At 41.8% G+C, this 19,837-nt stretch overlaps 1 protein-coding gene across 1 annotated transcript; it reads left to right on the top strand.

Annotated features, from left to right (window-relative positions):
• Positions 1 to 560: 560 nt before the first annotated feature.
• LOC309880100 (scavenger receptor cysteine-rich domain-containing protein DMBT1-like) lies at positions 561 to 19,544 on the top strand (the record flags this gene model as incomplete). The annotated part of the gene is made up of 16 exons (XM_082764631.1): positions 561 to 783; positions 955 to 1,266; positions 2,378 to 2,528; positions 2,812 to 3,023; positions 3,282 to 3,454; positions 3,975 to 4,363; positions 4,966 to 5,237; positions 11,538 to 11,849; positions 12,895 to 13,206; positions 14,633 to 14,656; positions 15,282 to 15,593; positions 16,628 to 16,651; positions 17,232 to 17,543; positions 18,286 to 18,309; positions 19,013 to 19,324; positions 19,531 to 19,544. The coding sequence occupies 16 exons, from the start codon at positions 561 to 563 to the stop codon at positions 19,542 to 19,544; spliced, it is 3,378 nt and encodes a 1,125-aa protein (XP_082620757.1).
• Positions 19,545 to 19,837: the final 293 nt, after the last annotated feature.

The raw sequence follows: 19,837 nt of genomic DNA, 5'->3' as shown, positions 1-19,837 counted from the left end.
TTTTTTTTTTTTGTATTCTAAATACTTTTTCTATAAATTGCACCCAATATACCTGTGTCAGCATAGGGATATGCAGACGTCCTCCTCCTGAGATACCAAAAAGCTTGCTGTGATATCTCTGTTGCTGCATGCATGTTGGGTTCCTTACATTTTAAGTGGCATTTATTTCCTACTTGGCACCTGTAGTTAGGAGGAACCTGTAGAGCAGAGCTGCCAGCCTCACCTGGCCCATGGTGTCTGTGACTTGGAGCAGGTGCCAAGCAGTACCTTTCTCCGGTGTCACCATCTGTAAACACCACTTTCAAGAACAACTTTAAACTGGCTGTTTCCCTCCTCCATTTTCTCCATTGACCTATCAAGATGGAGTATGCCAAAAGAGTAATTTCTCCCACCTTCACTTAATTCCCCAGGAACTGGGTCTGCAGCTTACACAAAGACATATCCACTGCACAAACACAGTCCTCATGTGGGTCATGTTTTTTGTACTCACAGAAAGGACATCTACAACACCTGTACTCACAGAAAGGACATCTACAACACCAATACCCTCCACAGTAGGGATGACCAACTCAATGCCAAACACCTTGTCAACAGAGATCACTTCCTTACCACCAGCAACCACACAAATGGAGACAAGCACCGCCTTGTCGACCCCCACTCTGGGGACAACTACTGCAGTGACAATGACCTCTGTATTGCCAGAAGGCACCTCCACAGAGCCAGTGCCCTCCACAGCAGTCTGGTTGGCAGACATCACCTCCGCAGTAGAGACGAGCACAGCAGGTAACCCACCCAGGGTCACTCGCCGAGCCCTGATCGCCCTTCCCACACCTGACGGCACAGAAGGGTCTGCAGGGAGGATGCGAGCAGAGTGTGGGGTCAAGCTGGTAGTTCGGGCTGGTGGGTGGGAGAGGCAGGACACGCAGTGACCACCTTCACCGTGCTATGTCCCAGGTGCCCACCTGCGGCTGGCCGGCGGCCGGCACGGCTGCGAGGGCCGCGTGGAGGTGTGGGATGGACGCAGCTGGGGGACGGTGTGCGACGACTACTGGGACCTGAGTGAGGCGCAGGTGGTGTGCCGACAGCTGGGCTGTGGCCCTGCCATAGCCGCCCCAGGCAACGCTCGCTTCGGCGCCGGCAGTGGCCACATCCTCCTGGACAACTTGCGGTGCCATGGGTACGAGGCCTCCCTGCTGCTCTGCGGACACAACGGATGGGGCGTGCACAACTGCGCCCACAGCGAGGATGCCGGTGTCATCTGTGCAGGTAGGGGAGCGGCTCCACGTGGAGCTCCCGGCCTTCTGTCCCCTCCAGCCCTTCATCCCCATCGTGGTGCCCTGCACCCCGGGACCCCTTCTTCAGAGCATTACATCTCACTCATGGCTCTTCTTCCTCCACTCTCACAGCTGCCATGACCACCCCAGCACCTACAGAAGGTAATGCTCTCCCATGGTTCTTTGAATCTTTTTTATTTGTACACGCACAGTGCTCTTATATTGACATTAATTGCTTGTGTGTAGTATGCTTTCTTTAGGTCATGATTTCTATACAGCGCTCTTACACCATTTTCCAAAACAATTCTGTTTTAATTGAAGAGTTCCCCATTTGTATTTATAGTAGCAGGTAGTTTATCAGTGAGGTGGCATGCAATCGGTAATTTTTGCCTTTATTAGAGGTGTTACGATATCCAGCCTGCTATTTTTGCATTGTAAAGCAGAATTCAGATGAAGAGCTTGACCACTCACATCAGAAATCAGTGTGGATGTGAATGTGCCCAAAAGCCCACCCAGGAGTGTGCTGCATTGGGCTATGATGTTTTGCAGCAACTTAAAATGGTGGTAGTGGTGGGGAAGGGGTTTCCTTTGTATGTCACATGCTGTAGGGATTAAATTCAGAACTCATGCCCACCTTCCTGTGAGGAAGCTGTTAGGATTATCTCTGTATTTAGCATAAGAAAGCACTCATGCTGGCAGGAATATGAACACTTTTTGCAGCCACTCTCATAGGTAGAGCAAGAGATATTATATCTCCTACTTTGCCCAGCTGCCTGGAGTGCTTATTGCAGTCTGAGGGGACACTGTCTGTACAGGAAGGCGTTTCCATGTTGATTGTCATAACCCGTCCCAGAACCAGAACTACAGAAAGGAGACACCAGAGCAGCCTGAAGATGGTGATCTGACACCATAGATGTGACAGCATGTGCTATGAAATTAAACCTACAGCAAAACCAAATATTTGTTTTGATTTGGGTAATACTGAAGATGACCTGAGGACAGCAGGAAACCTGGTTTTCAGCAGCTGCAGATTAGCCATGTACAACAAAAGTACCATTTTTAAAGGTTACTATAAATAAATTCTCTTCTATTTCTTTCTGCAGCACCTTATTTTTGTGGTGGCTTAATTTCAAATTCCTCTGGGATGCTGCAGAGTCCAAACTACCCTGGAAATTATCCAAACAACGCTGACTGTGTGTGGGAAATACAAGTAGAGAATAATTTCCGTGTTACGCTCACATTTAGAGATGTTGCGTAAGTAGAACATTGATTCCCTGGGCAAAAAACAGAGTCAAAACTTACTTGAAAAACTTGAAGACTTATTTGAGATAGGCAGCCTTCACAAATTTAAAGATATTTTCAATACCATCTAGCAGCTGGAAGGCTTGAACAAACACTGGGTTAGTGAAGTATTTTCTCCTTGTAACTACATGCAAAATGAATAAAGCATGTGCTGTTAAAATATTTTATCACGTGTTAGGCAGGTAAATCAGAGTTTCTGGAGCATGTTGACAAGGTGCTGATGTTTGTTCCCCAGGTTGCAGAACAGCAGATGCCAGTATGACTACATTGAAGTCTATGATGGGCCTCCACACTCTTCTCCACTTCTTGGGAGAATTTGTGCTGGTTCCTTCCTCACATACACATCGTCTTCAAACCTAATGAGCATTCACTTTCACAGCGATTCTAGATACACATTTAGAGGGTTCCAGGCCCACTACTCCTCCATCCCAACAGATCACAACATTGGTGAGTTCCCCTTCAGAACAGAAACTCTGTTTCTCAGCAGACAAGCCTGTTTATAGTTTTTGTTTGCAAAATAAATATATGTGTGTATTTAAGGATACAAGGGAAAGGAAGTGATGCATGCGAAATATGCTGGGTTGATATGCGAACAGCCTACCTTCTACATTAAGAAAAAAAAAAAAGCAGCGTTTAGTTCAATTAAAACCTTCAATCATTAACAAATTGCTGATTTAACTGTTATATCGTATCTTCTTCTACCAGCCCTTACGTGCTTGCCAGACTACATGCATGCGGTGGTTAGCAGGGACTATCTCCAGTCACAAGGCTACTCTGCAGAGACAGTCACCCTGAACGACACTCACTGTGAGCCAACACTTACAGCACACGAGGTGGTGTTCAGCGTTCCCTATGACAGCTGTGGGACAATACGAGAGGTATGAACTGAACTAAACTGGGTGAACTGAACTGAACTGGGAGAACTGAATTGCAGGGCACACTTTGAAGTGAGACACAAGAGAGACCATTGTGGTCCTCAGTGGTAAGAAGTGAATTGAGACCCAGGGGTTTTAATGCCTTTAGCTTTCCTTGCTGTAGGGAATCCCCATCCTTACCAGAAATGAGAGTCTAGGGAGGAAGCTCATGAGTTTAAGTGCCATGCAGGTCTGGGATGATTGTGTATTAAATGATCGGTGTTCTGTACAGAAATGTAATGAGTTGGCTCTGCCTTGAATTTAACAGAGCTTTTCTACACCAATTTCTGTTTAATTGAATACTTTATATCAGCAGGTTTATTTCCATGTGAGCAGAAAAGACCATCATCAAGCTTCTTAGCTCCAAGATGCAGCTTATCTTTAATATGAAACTACATTTTTAATTGCTTATTACTATGTCAAAACTTAGAATATAGAATGTGACAGAAACGCAAATCCTCATTTTAAATTACACCTTAAACAGGAAAGCAATGGTACAATCAACTATTCCAACATGATCAAAGTTACCTCTTCTGAGTATATAATCAAGAGGAAAAAGGATCTTCACTTACGCCTCAGTTGCAAGATGTTACAAAACACGTGGATACAAATCATGTATGTTGCTGAAGATACTGCAGACATTAATGAAAATCAGTTTGGAAGATACGCTGTGAACATCACGTTTTATGATTCCTCATCATTCCTGCAGCCAGTGCATGACTCTCCATACTACATTGACCTGAACCAAAATTTGTACCTTCAAGCTTATCTTCACAGCTCTGACCCAAATCTGATGCTGTTTGTGGACACATGTGTGGCATCACCTGATCCTCAGGATTTTAGCACTCTATCCTATGATATAGTCGAGAATGGGTAAGAACTTTCTCAAGTCATTAGATGCATAGCTGTTATATCCTTTCTACAATTTATTTTAAGAGAATAGAGACAATGTGAATTGGTTTGGATCTCATTATCAATAGAAAGTTAAAAGGTTTTTATTTATTTATTTATTTTTACACTATGAGCCTGGGAATAAGAAACAACACCTAAACATTACTAAAATTTTGCTTCACTAACTTCATCCTTGTCCTATATGCAAAACTCAAAGTGCTGGGAGTGAGTTAGATTAGGAGGTGAAAACTGGCAGCAGAAATCTATTCTACCACATGCATTAACGTTTTAGTAAAACCTCCAGAACCAGGTCAAGCACCAGGCCCATTTTTTTGTGCCACAGACATTCAGCAAAGGGTCCATTCTCCCCTCTTCACCACTTGGTGTCCTTTTCTTCAGGAAAAAATGAGTCAGCTCTGCTCTAGCTTCTTCATGGACTTAATTATACTTTGAGATACTCTGAAAGTTGCACTATTATCCCTTGGTGTTCTCAGTGCCTGGTTATGTTTTAATCTACTGCATTTTTTCAGGAATGTCCACGTGTAAATCCATGGTGACTAATTCTCTTCCTCATTCCTTTTCAGATGTGCTAGAGATTCTTCCTATGCCGTATACTACACCCCCAACAGCCACTTTGCTCGGTTCAAATTTAATGCCTTTGAGTTCATTAACCGCTACTCATTAGTCTACCTGCGGTGTCAGCTAGTGGTGTGCAGGCTCGGGGACTACTCCTCCCACTGCTACCAGGGCTGCCTGAGTAGGTTCAAGAGAGACACAAGCCCTACCCAGGAGAAAGTAGATGTTGTTGTCGGACCTCTGAAGCTTCGAGAAGAAGGTGCTCAGAGCAGGAACACCGGTGAAGCTGAATAAATTTCTCTCTTATTTACTCTGAGACTACTTAGGTCTTCGTGAAAAAATGCCATAGCTCTGTTTGTTTCTGACATCTGTCCCTGAAATCTGCTTATGCTAACTCCACTGTAAACAGGAAGGCATTGTTTGGCTAACTCTAATGTCTATGATATCCTTCTTCTCTCAACACCTTGCAAACTATTTTCACCTGCATGCATGAATAATGGTAACCGCTTTGGTGGCACCAAAACAGAGGGCACATATAAACCCAATAGTGCTATCACTCCATTGAACTAATTAGCTCAATCTGATTGTGTAATGTGATTGCCAGCTCTATTCCTGAGAAACAAGCTCCCAGGCTTCTTCAGAAATGTTTAATTCCCTCAGTTGTCTTCTGCTAATGACATCTGCATAGTTAAGCTGTAATCCCTGCTAATACAAAGCCTGCTCAAAGAGCAATGAAATTAGACTTTAGCTTAATTCTGGCTGCAATCTAGGGAGCACCCCTTTTAACAGAGCTGCTCTTTGAGCCCAGGCCCTTGGCATGAGACCAAGCCCTTCTGCCTTCCCTCACAAAGCTGGACTCTACCGCGTCTCCTCCCCACGCGGTTCCTGCTGCAGCTGGGAATGTGCTTGGGCCACTTACTGGTGCTGTTGCCACCCTGGTCATCATCGTTTTAGTTCTTGCTGGCTTTCTTGTGAAACCTGCACTGAAGAAACCGCTTTTGCAGAGGATAATGTGAGACCGAAAATCAGTATCATCTGCTAAATGATTACAGGACAGTCACATACTGTGAGCCGCCAGGATGCTTCAGCAGCAACAGTCCCATACGTGCCTTTTGTAAAATTGAATGAAGGAATGTTTACAAAACAATAATTTATTTTTTTGTTTTGAATGAATATCTCTGTGATTAAAATACTAATGAATGCTTTGCTGTGTTGGAGTGTGGTCTGTTGGATCAAAAACTTGCCAGGCACATGCAAATTTACAGAAAATTTCTGGCCGTGGGAAGCCAGAGAATAGATCAGTGATGCCTGGTGGAGAAATGACTTCTCTTTGAGTTTTCTGTTACCCTCTCCCCAGTGTCACATACAAGCACTACACAACCCACTGGGGACTTCAAAGGAACTACCTATCGGTATGTCCCTCAACCCTGAGTTCCCTCCAAACCATGTGGCTGACATAGTCCCTGAGAATCATCTTCCACCCAAGCAGCCCCCATGCCCACTGCAACCTGGGCTCTTGCAAATACCTATCTCACTCTTCACTGTATGTGGAAAAAAGCCCACTGCGTGCCCGTGATGAACACCTGTGCAGGTGTGTATCTTCACGTTGTTGGAGGGAAAGCTTTCCCTCCAGCATTCTGTGTTCTGCCCATCCATTGTATCATGAAACACTTCTACATAGTGCTGTGAAGATGAGGGCAGTATCTCTGTGCCGTGTGAGTGCTGGATGTACCTCTGAGTGCGTGGTTACAAGGTACTGTAAGGGAGCTGAACTGTATAGGGTGCACCCTTATCACTACCACCACATCTTCCCAGCAGATGCTGCCCAAACTTTAAAACCTCCACTGCAGCCAAGACAATCTCTCCTTGTGCTGCCCAAGGCTCATTACTGAAATGAGCATCACTGTTGGAAAGGCTTTTCAAAATGCCTTCCCCTGTCTTTCACTGTTGCTGTTCAAGCCCCTTACTTCTTGCCCTGTCCTTCCTGGCCATGCAAAGTAATCTTCTCACCTTTCTCTTTAGGTACATTTTGCTGGTGTTTTTCCAGTACATTTCCAATTCTCTAGATTAAATACTTCCAAATTCAAAAGACACTGAGCTGTTAAAGGTGTTCTGTTTCCAATATTTAAGGCTGACCCATATAATCTGATACAAGGGCTTGTCAAATCAATTGGAAGCCTTCACACTGACTTATGGGTTTTTGGATACATCCTAAACCAGACAAAAACTGTAAATCTCATTAAAGAGATTGAATCTCAATCAGGAGATTTTTCAGGTCTCATCAAGATATCATATAAGGATCAAAAGAAATCTTGTATTTGCTTCCCAGAAGGAAGAATTTTGTTCATTGTTTAAAACTTTTGGTTGCTGATTGCAATGAAATTATTATTATTAATTATTATTATTATTATCATTATTTTCCCCACAGTTATTTGCTTTGTGATTGAGAGGAGTTTGGCTACTCAGGACTTACCCAGAACATAAAAAACAACATGTTAATATCCATTAAAAGTGCCAAGCAGTGTAGTATGAGCTAAGTCAGGAGGGGATAATTACTGAACTAAAACTAACCTATACACAGCATGAAGGTACAAGTGCTTGTAACGCTGATGAAACTGCAAATTCTTGAACAACTCTCCCAAAGTGGCACTTCTTAAGAAGGTGTTTCATGGAAACAGGATGGAGTCAAAGCAATCTGTTTTCAAATATGCAATTTTTTTTGGGGGGGGGAAAAAAGACATTTGACAGACTGTGTGAGTTCCTGCCAGCGTGCTGTCCCCAGTGAACTCATGCAACATATTTGGCCAACACTGGGGTTAAAACAGGTCTTAGAAACAAAATTCTTGTTTGTTTGTTTGTATGCTGAATTTCCTGTGCTTTGCTGTCCTGCTTATCCTTCTATTCTAATTTTGGAGTATGGACCAATAATTCAACTCTGTAGGCCTCCTTCCCAGGAACATATTATAAAAATATTTATAATAGGGTATAAATAAACATTGTTTTTTTTTTTTTTTTTTTTTTTTTTTTCTGGATCCCATAGCTACCAGATTCATTTTCCAGTTTTTAATAATAAATCCCCATGTTTTGTAGACTGAAACTAAAAAGAGCTAATTTGCTTTTGCAGGGTCTGAGTAAGAAACACAGCTTTTCTTGTTTTCACTTCTTTCTTCCCATGCCTTGCCACAAAAGCCGGCAGATACTTATTGACATCAGACTGAACTAAGCAGTTAACCTGTTTAGGGTTCTAGCTTAGATGTTCTTTAATACCCACACTTGTACCATGTTCTAATTAAATCATTAAACGAATATAGTGCAGAGATCACTTTCACCTGTTTTAAATAACAGTCTCACCAACCAAGCTTTTTTTTCATAGATTGCACCAGAATCTAACCTGAGTTGGAGGTCAGGCAGAGAGAGGCTGCAGCTGGGTTTCTGACCTGCCCACTATGCTTAATAAACTCAGGGGAAACAGCAAATACATTTCCTTAGAGAGCTCACCATTGCCCTTTGTCTGCAACAATTTCAAGATAAGAATAATTGCTGGCTTTTGCTGTCAAGCATCTCTGAGCACAAACATCAGTTTTTGCACATTTTTTGTTAAATGGCTTGTGTTACAAGGAGAACTGATTTTTGCAATTTATTTTTCTTTATTTTGATAGCTTGCTTTTGTTTTCATGTTTGTTTTTAATTTAATTTGTATTTGTTTTGGCAGTTTAAATCTAACTGGGAAAAAAAAAACAAACAAGGAGATACTGAAATTCTCACAGTAGTTTGTGTATTTTGGGAGACTTTCTATCTCAGGCTCAAGAACTCTGACATGAAAAACATATTTTTACAAAGTCCTGCTTAGCTGAGGAAACCCAGCTGGGTCACTGGGAGTGGCATTTGTTTTCATTTGCTAGAATAACCCCTGGATTACCTCTTTTGCCCTGAACCAATTAGTACCCATCCGAGCAGCTTTTTCCTTTCTCAAATAAATGAATTAGTTACAGGCTGTAAAGTAGAAAGGAATTGCACTGCCACTGTACTAAAGAACACACTGTGTTTGAATGACAGTAATATTTATTTTTATTTTTATTTTTTTTCCTAATTTCAGAAACTGTAGTTTCCAAGAGAAAGCTTTTCCCTTTCCTCCTCTTTCTGTATGAGGGCTGCGATTTTTTTTTGTCCTCAGTTGTCATCATAAAAACCTGCTGAGAGTAAGGAAGTTTTCTATGGTGATGAGTCACTAATCAGAAGAGATAAAATGTGTTTTTTAAACAGCTGCAGCACATCAGCCCATCTACCAGGCTGGGGATGAAGTCCTTATGTTTTTAGTAGATGGCCCATATGGCTTTTTCCCTTTGTGTTTCTTTTGCTTCCCTCCTCTCCCTTCTCGAAGGCAGTGCAAATAACTTCCTAACACCTGTCAAGGTCTTGTTACTCCTTGCTTTATCTCCTTCATCATTTCTGCTTGTTGTTTTTTACTGTAGGTATTGGGTAAAAATCCATAGAAAACCTGACTTAAAGCATCCACCTTTTGGCATTCATCACCACCTCTCATTGCTCAACCTGGATACGAGCAGAGCTTTTTTGCATGAGACCTGATGAGAATTGAATTAGGCTGCTGTGAGGGCCCTGTTCTCCCATGCAAAGAGCATGACAATATCAATGTAGCAAAACCACCCTCTCCAAAATGCTGGATCCTGGAGCTTCAGAAAGCTGACTGCAAAGCCCCAGATGCAGGAGGGCAGCCAAGAACCTGTTGCTTCACTTTCTCTTTGAGCTCCTGGGCAGCGTTGTATTTGGAAGCTGCACCCTGTGCATGTAAAGTAAACTCTCGATCTGAGCCATGCCAGCATGAAACAAGTCCCCTTTGTTTCATAAGAGTTTGTTGGATGTCTCTAAGGCACGTATTGTTGAGGAAGACAAGTGCCCTTCTCTCTGCCAAGCCTGCACGGATTAATCCAGGCATCAGGTGAAATGCTTTCCTAAGGCTGGGAAGTAAGAAAGCTGGAAATTTCAGCCCTCAGCCTTCTGTTTCAGTACGAGACTGAAAATTAACAATTTTCAAAGGCCCAATTAATCTGAAAATTCAGGCTAGAATTTGTGCACTCTGGAGGGATGTCTGGCATTGAGTTTTGAAAAAAAGCATTTTGTTTCCTAGCAGCCAAGGCTGTCCATTGCTCCAATGATGCTTTTATTTTCAGGCACTCTCCTGCCCAGGGCTGCAATGGGGCTACAGCCACCCAGCTGGGGACACCTGGGTCCAGCAGACATGAGGGGACAGGGAGCACAACAGACACCTGCATCCATTTCAGGACAGGGGAGAAACTGAGAGGTGAAAGAATCCTGCCATTGTTTTCCACTTGGTATCAGTAATTTTCTCCCTGGCTGCACGCAGCCGGTTCCTCCTGAACCAGTGGCTGCCATTGGGTCTGGTAAGGGGAGGGTTTGGCCAGTGTTTCCATAAAGGAGAAGGGATTGAAATGATAATTAAGGTAACCAAAAAATCAAGCTAACAAAAGTCTTGCCAAAAAAAATCAGGAGGATGTTTTTAAAAGTTAAAAGCATCTCCATTGTATGAAATCATGAACGTACTTAGAAAAAAAAAATAAGGCTGATCAAGCTACAGAACACACCCCTTTATATCTACACATTTATAAATTCTGAAACATTTTATCAGCATTATAGGAGCGCAGTTAAAATGAAACCCATGCTGACCGTTGTGTGGATGCTACTGCTGCATGGTGGGGGTCTGCAGGCATCAGGTACTGTGCTCAGTGTTGCTCAGTCCTACCTCCCTATCGCTTATGTTTTCCTCTAAAATCAATGCTGGCAAAATCTGTAGCTTGCAGCAAAGCCTCCTCAAATAGACATCTTGCATGTTTAGCGGGCTTGAAGGACTGATGATGCCACCGGGTACTTTTAAGGTTTTGTTAGTGTGATGTAGAAAATGTATTTTATTTTAATGTATTGTAGGAAAAAAAAATACAAAAAAACCACCATACCTGTTCCTTATAGTAAGGTTCTCATCCATCAGAGGGTTTCTGTTCACTTTGACACTATTAATAACAAATGCAGGTAATAAACTGAAAGCAACTCAGTGGCAAGGGGTAACTCGGTGGTCTTCATGAAGCTCTTCAGCTTCAGACTGCATGTACCTAGTGCAAAAATAATCCCCAAGGGACCACGTGCCTTCAAATTTTCCTTCAGAAGAGAAATAATGAGGCCAGTGACCCTCTGCTTTGCTATTCTGAGCACTGCCTTGTTTAATTCATTGTGGTCAGAGGAAACACGATATGACGTGCCAGAGTCCCCACCAGACGGTGATGGCTTTGTGTCAGTATAATGCTAATTTAATGCAATTGCCATAGGGGCACTCAGGTGCATCACCCTTGGAAGATGTTTTAAATTCAGTTCTGAACCCGTAGGAGCTCAAGTCTGGTGAGCCAAAGAGGATAGAGCATGCTTCCCTTGCTGATGTGCTCCTTGGGAAGCTGTTGTGAAGCATTTCCTCTGATAGACTGAGACTGCAGGTGTCCCTGGAAGCATAGCAGCTACTCTAAGGGTTGGTCTGGTTTCCTTTTGTCTCCCAAAGAATTCTCCCTGAGGCTGGTGAATGGGCAGAACAGATGTCAGGGCCGTGTTGAAGTGTTATACAACGGAGTCTGGGGAACAATTTGCGACGACTCCTGGGACAGAAGAGATGCTGACGTGGTGTGCGGTCAGCTCGGGTGCGGCAGAGCCACCGCGGCCGTGGGAGAAGCCCTCTTTGGTGAAGGCACAGGAGAAATCCTCCTGGACGAAGTGCAGTGCCAAGGGAATGAAGCTTTTCTCTGGCAGTGCTCCCATGACGGGTGGTTCGCCAATGACTGCTTTCACCAGGAAGATGCCGGTGTCATCTGCGCAGGTAACTAGATTTATTGACATCCGTGGTCAGTAATGTGCTATAAATGTGAGCCAGACTGAGGTCCTGGTGCTCAGTGAAAGGGAACTGAACTACTAAAATAACTGTTGAGGTTTACAGGATATCCCCTCTGCAATTCAACAAATACTTCTTAAGAGAGTACTGTAACCTACGCATTAGCCTTCACATTCAAAATCTTTTAATAATAAGCTATAAGAAGCAGAATGGTTATGTTTTCTTTTCTGATAGAGTATAGCCTATTCCAAGCCCCATTCAAAGGTTGTCCATCTGGCTATTGGCATTGCTTCTCACCTAAAGGATAAATTCAATTAGTCATTCCTATGAATCATTGAGAAAATAACTAGCAATTTCCATATGTGATGTAGAAAAAGGTCTTTCCTTGGAGATATTATTGAATGTGAAAATACATACTACTGTACATTTTAAAACTATAAATTAGCTTATAATGACAAAATCCCAATGTATTGAGGGTTGGTTTTGTGTTGTCTTTTTTTTTTTTTTTTTCCTAGCCATGTAGGTAAACTTCTGCTCACTGTGTTTAGTACAATTTGTTATAAACTAATCTTTCTCACTCTCTTTTTTTTTTTTTTTTTTTTTTCCCAGCTTCTTTGATGTCTGAAGTTCCTGGTAATTTTCCTGGTAATTGATTTTACTGACAAAGTAAATAATTGCCTAATATAATTATTTAGTATATGTACAGAGTTTATGAAGAGGAGTATTTGCAAGTATATCATACATATCATATCATACATTAATCCCAACCTTTTGTGTTAGGAATATGCTGTATCTTTAAGTTTTCAATGTATTCAGTTTATTTCTTTAAGTTTTTAATGTATAGGTCAAATTTCACAAGTTTCAGTTCAAAAAAAAAAAAAAAAAAAAAAGATTGTTAATATTTCTGGTCAATGTCCTAACTTTACTTATCAGAAGTTCTTATTGTTGCCTCAAATTTGCAACAGCCCACTTAAAGCCTGGTGGTGTGGGAGCATCCCTCACAGATAACTCTCTTATTTTTGGCCTTCCAAAGACTTGTCCCTGAGGCTCGTGAATGGAAGGAACCGATGCGAAGGCCGTGTCGAGGTCTATTACCAGGGCAGCTGGGGCACCGTCTGCGATGACTCCTGGGACCTGAAGGATGCTGAGGTCGTCTGCAGCCAGCTGGGGTGTGGCAGGGCTCTTTCTGCCCCTGGAAATGCCAGTTTTAGTCAAGGCTCAGGAGAGATCCTTCTCGACGACGTGCAGTGCAAAGGGAACGAGGCTTACCTCTGGGAGTGCCCCAGCAGAGGGTGGTCGGTCCACAACTGCATACACGTGGAAGATGCCAGCGTGGTTTGCTCAGGTGTGTTTAGCAGCCTTACCTCACCGGGCAGACCACAAGCTGAATGTAGGCAGAAAAAACCATCCCACTATTTCAAAAACCTGCTGATTTATTCCTCTCATCCAGAACCTCCACTCACCTGCCCGGTGCACAGCTATGGCCAGCCAAAGGGCCGAGCTGCACGGGGTGGGCATCCTGCTGCTTTGCTGCCTGCCCCAAGCAAACCAGGCAGGACCTGCATGTTTGAAGCTATTTTTTCACCTCCTGCAGCAGTCCAGTGTAATAACTGTTTTTTCTTATTATGCAGCGGTGCTTGTTAATGATTTCCACATCGATGAACTAAAAAAATCTACTAAATAAATTGAAAAATTGCTACGTATGCCCCATTGGTATTTCAGTCTAGGTTAGATCTTTCAGTGAAAATGGGCTAACGGTCCAACAGAGCTACCAGGGGCAGTAAAACCATTTAGCTAACTGCTTCTGTATATCACCTGGTATTATTTCCTGCTCCTCCTGATGTGGAGGTTCCTTTGATGCCTGGTTATCTGATAACCGGCATGCAGCAAAGGGAGCCACCCCATGGGAGAAGTGCCAGAGCAGACACAGAGGGCAGGTCCAGCCTGGTGTCTGAGCCACCCCGCACAGCTTATCTTTGCAAATTTTAACACAAAGTTTTTATTGTGTTAGCGGTGGTACAAACAGTGGCTCACGCAGTCACTGAGAGTAACCGCCTGCCTGGACATCGATCGGCTGAACTCTGAACAGCCCGTCCTCACCCTTTACTGGTTAACTGTAATAACGCAACCCATACCGCACCAAAATGTATGTCAGTTACAGGTCTACAAGGAAATTAGTACCCTGAACTTACACCTTACAAGAAACCCCTGGTCTTGACATAGGATTCACTGCTGTACTTCAAAGAATAGCTTAGACCTTTAGCTTTTCTCTTTTCTCTGCTGCTACCTGAGCTTCCTCATTAGCCTAAGTCTTCAGAAAGCCAGCAAGCAACCATCAAAAAAAGAAACAATGGCCATCACTGCTTCTTCAAATTCTGAGAATATTTCTACTTTCTAGTAACATTTCTAGTAACATCTGTAGTACTCCAAACACATCAAATCAAATCCCTTGTTTTTATTTTGATTACCTTGGAGTTCTTCCCTAGTGATTACATTGTCTCATTTATAACATTTTTTTTTTTAATCACTAACAACCTTATAAATTTATAATTCATATTTTCCTTACAATCATAAGCTAATATATCTCAGAACTGGTCTAGCTTCTGTTATTGGCCTGTGTAATAGTACTGACAAAAGGAACATTATTATGTGTATTACTGTATTTTTAATGTGCAATTTCTCATATTTCATCAATAGATTCAATTATTACTGCAGTGACTGAAAATTCCACCTAAAAATGAACTGTGTTTTTTTTTTTTTCTCATCTGCAGCTTCCACAGGATCTGAAACAACAGGTAAGCTTCTTAAATTTGTGTCATTACCTTTAATATCAACAAGTTTTGATGTTTTAGAACTGAATTTGTAGAGCTAAAAACACTGATGGATGTTAATCAAGAAGCCTGGACATTGCTCTTTTCATGTTGGAAGGGACTTCCCTTTAAAATAATACAACACTGTAGCCCAGGTACCAAACAGATGCTCAACATTTTTGTTCTGTTAGAGTGAAACATGGAACAAAGTCAAGATCTTCCACAACTTATACCCATGTAAATGTTAGGTCTGGATAAATGAGGCATGGCTTTGTACATGCAGAGTTACGTGAAAGTTCACAACTACAGTTTATTCAGAACATCAGCGCTGTGGATCCTGTGTTGCAGAGACTGAACTATTCAGGATTCACTGTCTTCAGATAGGGTAGGCAGTAGCTTAAGGAGCATGGTTTTACCCCAGGGACTCTGAAAAGCAGGAGTTTCTGGGTAGGTTGAAAATGTGTGTGCATGGCTAACTAGTGAAATAATCATGGCATGGAAATCTGTCTGTCCTCTAACCTGCTGTGTTCCACCTTAATTCCTCCTTAGCAAAAAATAATAATATTAATAATATCCCAGGTTCAGTGAAATTCTCTTTTTTCTTTCAAAGAATTGTCAGTGAGGTTGGTGAATGGATGGAACCAGTGTGAAGGGCGTGTTGAAATACTTTACAGAGGAACCTGGGGGACCATTTGTGAGGATTCCTGGGATATAAATGATGCAGACGTTGTCTGTAACCAGCAGGCTTGTGGACATGCTGTATCATCTTCAGGAAATGTCACCTTTACTCACGGCCCGAGATATATTGTCATGGATGATGTGCAGTGCAGAGGGGATGAGAACTACCTGTGGCAGTGTTCTCACAGGGGGTGGTATAGAGAGAAGTGTGACAGCCGGCACGATGCCAGTGTCATTTGCTCAGGTACACAGTGATATATTTGCTTTATCAAAAAGAGTCACGATAAGAAATACTCTAATTTAATTTAAATTTAATTTAAATTTTGCTTTTAAGTTCATTTAACTTTAAACTTTAAAACTACGCTTTGGTTTTAAGTTTAATTTTAAATTTTGTCAAATTGAAAATTGCTCCCCTGAACTAGAAAACCCTTTTCTCAGAAGAATTTTGGTTCTGTTGCAAGTAACAAGGCTCTTTCCTACACAGAGAATTTCCCTCTTTCCTAATTTGATCAAAATCAGTTATTGCAAACTTCTGCACAGATAAGCTGTGAAAACTTTTAGAGTATTTTAATCAGTGTCACTCAGAGTACATCCAGTATTTTTGTACAACAATCATATTATTTAAATAATCTGCAATCTGCATTAACCAATCCTATTTGCTTGCCACCAGACTAGAGCAGAGCAGCAAAATCCAATCCCGAGGCACATTCTGCCTTTACAGCACTAACAGGTTTTCACACAGGAGACATCTCATGAGCTCAGGTCCTAATCCCACATGCCTTTCCTTGACAAAGCTTCTACTGAATGTCTGCAGAATAATTATTTGAGTTTCATACTAAGGACCAAATCCAGAGGTTTAGAGCTGTGACTCTTCTGCAGTCTGGGGGACAGGATGCAAGGAGGAGAAGGAACCAGGGCTCTGTCAGATCCCTCTGAGGAAGGATGTACTTAGACTTCTGGTGGTCTTGGGTACTCAGCCAGTTGTAACCCTGACAAATTTTTCTACATCTGTCAAATAGTAACAAAAGTTTCAAAGTCTTATCCTGTTCTCCACTGATTTTCAAGTTGTTAGTAAGGAAAGTCAGTTTATAATCTCATGTCTTATCATTTTTATCATCTTCGAACGCACATATTGCAAACAGCTGAATTAACTAGATGTTGAATGCTTTCTGAAATAAAAGTAGACTTTGTAAAGAAGTATTATGTTCTACAAATTTAGTTAATTTTATAAACACTGATGGCTAAAATGTTCTTTTTCTCTGTTTTCTTCTCTCACAGCTTCTACAGGAACTGAAATACCTGGTAATTTAAATTTCATATTCAATCATTTTTATTTGGAATTTTCTATAGCAAAAGCAACTTCTTGTTAATTATTAAAAATGTAAATCTCATTTAGTTTATTCAGTAGTTTATGCATGAAAATAGCTTCTTAAAATGTAGTGTATTTTGACCATAATGAAAGTAGCGATACTGATCTACACAGTTTTTATGAACATAACCATGGGTTTTTAATCTTTAAAGAGATTTCATAACTGAAGGTGAAATGTACACCTGTTTGTTGTAGAGTACCGAAATGACAGGACATTCTGAGTTTCACTGGATTCACTGGACTAGGTTGCTTTAAGTCTAAGGTCCTTTAAAATAAAAGGTATTAGATAAATCAGTATTTCAATAATTCCACCTGTTGGATGGACCTACATCACACTCTTAAAAGATAAACTTTTTCCATGTTCTAATAAAACTCAGAAACCCTTAAGTGATATTAAAATTCAGGGAGAAGAGATAATTTAGTTATTAGAAAGTCTTAGTCCCATTGTGTTGCTTTGGCTTGATGAACCTTGCTTCTCGGTCACTCTTATCTCCTCTCTCTTCTCTTTCACAGAAGTGTCCTTGAGGCTGATAAATGGTAGAAACAGGTGTGAAGGTCGTGTGGAAGTCTACTACAAAGGAAGCTGGGGGACGGTCTGTGATGACTTCTGGGACTTCAATGATGCAGAGGTCGTGTGCAGGCAGCTAGGATGTGGAGAAGCTCTCTCTGCACTGGGAAATGCCTACTTCTCTCCAGGACTAGGGGACATTCTCCTGGATGATGTGCAGTGCCTTGGAAGTGAATCTTACCTGTGGGAATGCTCTCATAGAGGATGGTCAACACATAACTGCGGGCACAAAGAAGATGCTGGTGTGCGTTGCTCAGGTACATTTGGGATGTTTTTATTTATGAAATTAAAACTGTGAATTGTGTAAATTGCAAATCTCATCATCGGCCTTAGGCAAAGGCTATAGCAACAAAGCCAGCAGAGCTATAGGAGTGTGACACACGAAAAGCACAGTGAGGGCAGAAATTGAGAGCCTGACTGCCTCCCTCCTTTCTCCTCTGCATGCTTCAGAGGTGGTTACAGGGAGTGAGGACTGGTGAGAGGAAGGGCAGCATGTCTTCTGGTCTAGGATGCTCAGAAGACATTGATGGGAGGGCAGAAAGGGGGCATAGTATGTCTCACACATGGTACCGGAGGAGGAAGTGTTTGGTGGCTTGGCAGGCACATCACACTTTGGGCTTCATGGGCATGGCTCTCCCATAAGTATTCTAAAGCGGCTGGATGCCAGCAGGTACAGCGCAGATACACAGATTTCAGAGCATGTTCAAACTGAACCCTTCCCAGGATGCCTCTCTAGAACATAATTTTTAACTGGTTTATTTTTTTCATCTCAGAAGCCATTCCTAAAGGATTAACTCTTGCTTTGACTTTTCAATGCAAATTGAAGTGTTTGCCTTGGTTATAATAGGTTATAAAAAGATAAATTAGTTTTAGAACAAATTAGATAATATAAGAGAGAGACTCTCACCAAACGTTGCAAAGTTTGTTTCATCTTTGTTCTGCTGAAATACAACTGAAGATGATAACCTTAAAATTTTCATATTTATTCCTAATCCACAGCTTCTAGGGGAGACAGGACTCCTGGTAAGTCTTACCATTTCTTTAACTGATCATTCTAAAAACTGGGTATGTACTGTTAACACATTTTGCTTTTGTTTGATGGAAAGTCTTGGGGAAAAAATAACATTTATTTGAGGAGGAAGGACAAATTCCATACTTTAGTTTTTCAGAAGTTGTAGATGATTATGTATGGCTCAAATGTTGGGAAAACACCTTAAAACAGTATAAGGTGTGTAATGCGTAACTTGTTACTGATTGGAAATCAGACTCCCCTAGCCTACCCCACCACTCAACAAACCACAATGCCAGGAGGGAAAATCTTGGACACACTTTAAGAAATTCATCATGGCAGAAGAGCAAAATGTCAGTCACATGTGCCTGCTTAGCTTCTCTAGGAGTAGTTCTCAGGGAATTCAGGCTTCCTTAATTCATTCTGGTGCTCCAAAGATTCACTGACCTTCTACAGAGCAAATGGCCACTAACACCATTTTTATAAAAATCTGGTCTTTGTATCTCCTTGTTTAATTATGGTGCAAGTGTGGTGAGTATGGTGAGAGCATCAGAGGGAGGTTTTCCTGCTCCAAAAGGCACATCAGGCTGCACGAACAGCCCCATTCTGCAGAATTGCTTTTTCTCTAGTCATTTTGTAACACAATCCCACATCTGGCACAAGCGTGAGGTTAGAATTAGGGCTGTGTGTAATTTGCTTCTGCTCTGTCTTTGCTAGAAATGTCTCTGCGGCTGGAGAATGGTGATAATCGATGTGAGGGGCGTGTTGAAATTTTTTACAAAGGACAATGGGGAACAGTCTGCGATGATTTCTGGGATATCAATGATGCTCAGGTCATTTGCAGACAGCTTGGGTGTGGCGAGCCCATGTCAGCACCAGGAGCTGCCCAGTTTGGGGAAGGCTCTGGAGTTATTTTCCTGGATGATGTACAGTGCAAAGGCAATGAATTTTACCTATGGGAATGCTCCCACAACGGTTGGTCAAGACATAACTGTGGCCACAATGAAGATGCCAGCGTTGTCTGCTCAGGTACTTTCTGCTTTGTTTTATTCATTTCAAGAATTTCCCATAAGATACATCTTGAAGTATAGTTGAAAAATCATTAGCAGTTGAGCCCGTGTTGAAAAATCATTTCTTTCTTCACTTTTGTGGACTAATAGAGACCTAAACAAATATGAATCTCATAGCTATTTGCCAGATCATTTGATCATTTTTCTCTTTGCTCATTCTTACAGGGCCTGCAGCATAAGCAGAATGGATAAAGATTTGCATTGCCTTTAACGCTTGCAAATTTCTGAGGCATCTAAAGAAATCTCAGCAGCCACTTTCACCTTACAGATTTGCAAAGTCTCCATGAGAACGGGATTTCTCAATGTGGAGTAATGAGGAAAGCTTCTTTCCAATCACTTTTATCTGTTGCAAACTCAAAGTCTCAGTGATTGCATCTTCTACCTGCCTGACACTCCCAAAGCTGACTCTTGTGACTCGTGTTTTCAACCTTTAGTTCACATAGCAGAATACATGTATAAGCTGTTTCTACTC

This window comes from Aythya marila, assembly GCF_965140915.1.
Source record: "Aythya marila genome assembly, chromosome: 7".
NCBI lineage: Eukaryota > Metazoa > Chordata > Aves > Anseriformes > Anatidae > Aythya > Aythya marila.
This window is presented reverse-complemented; position numbering and strand designations above follow the sequence as displayed.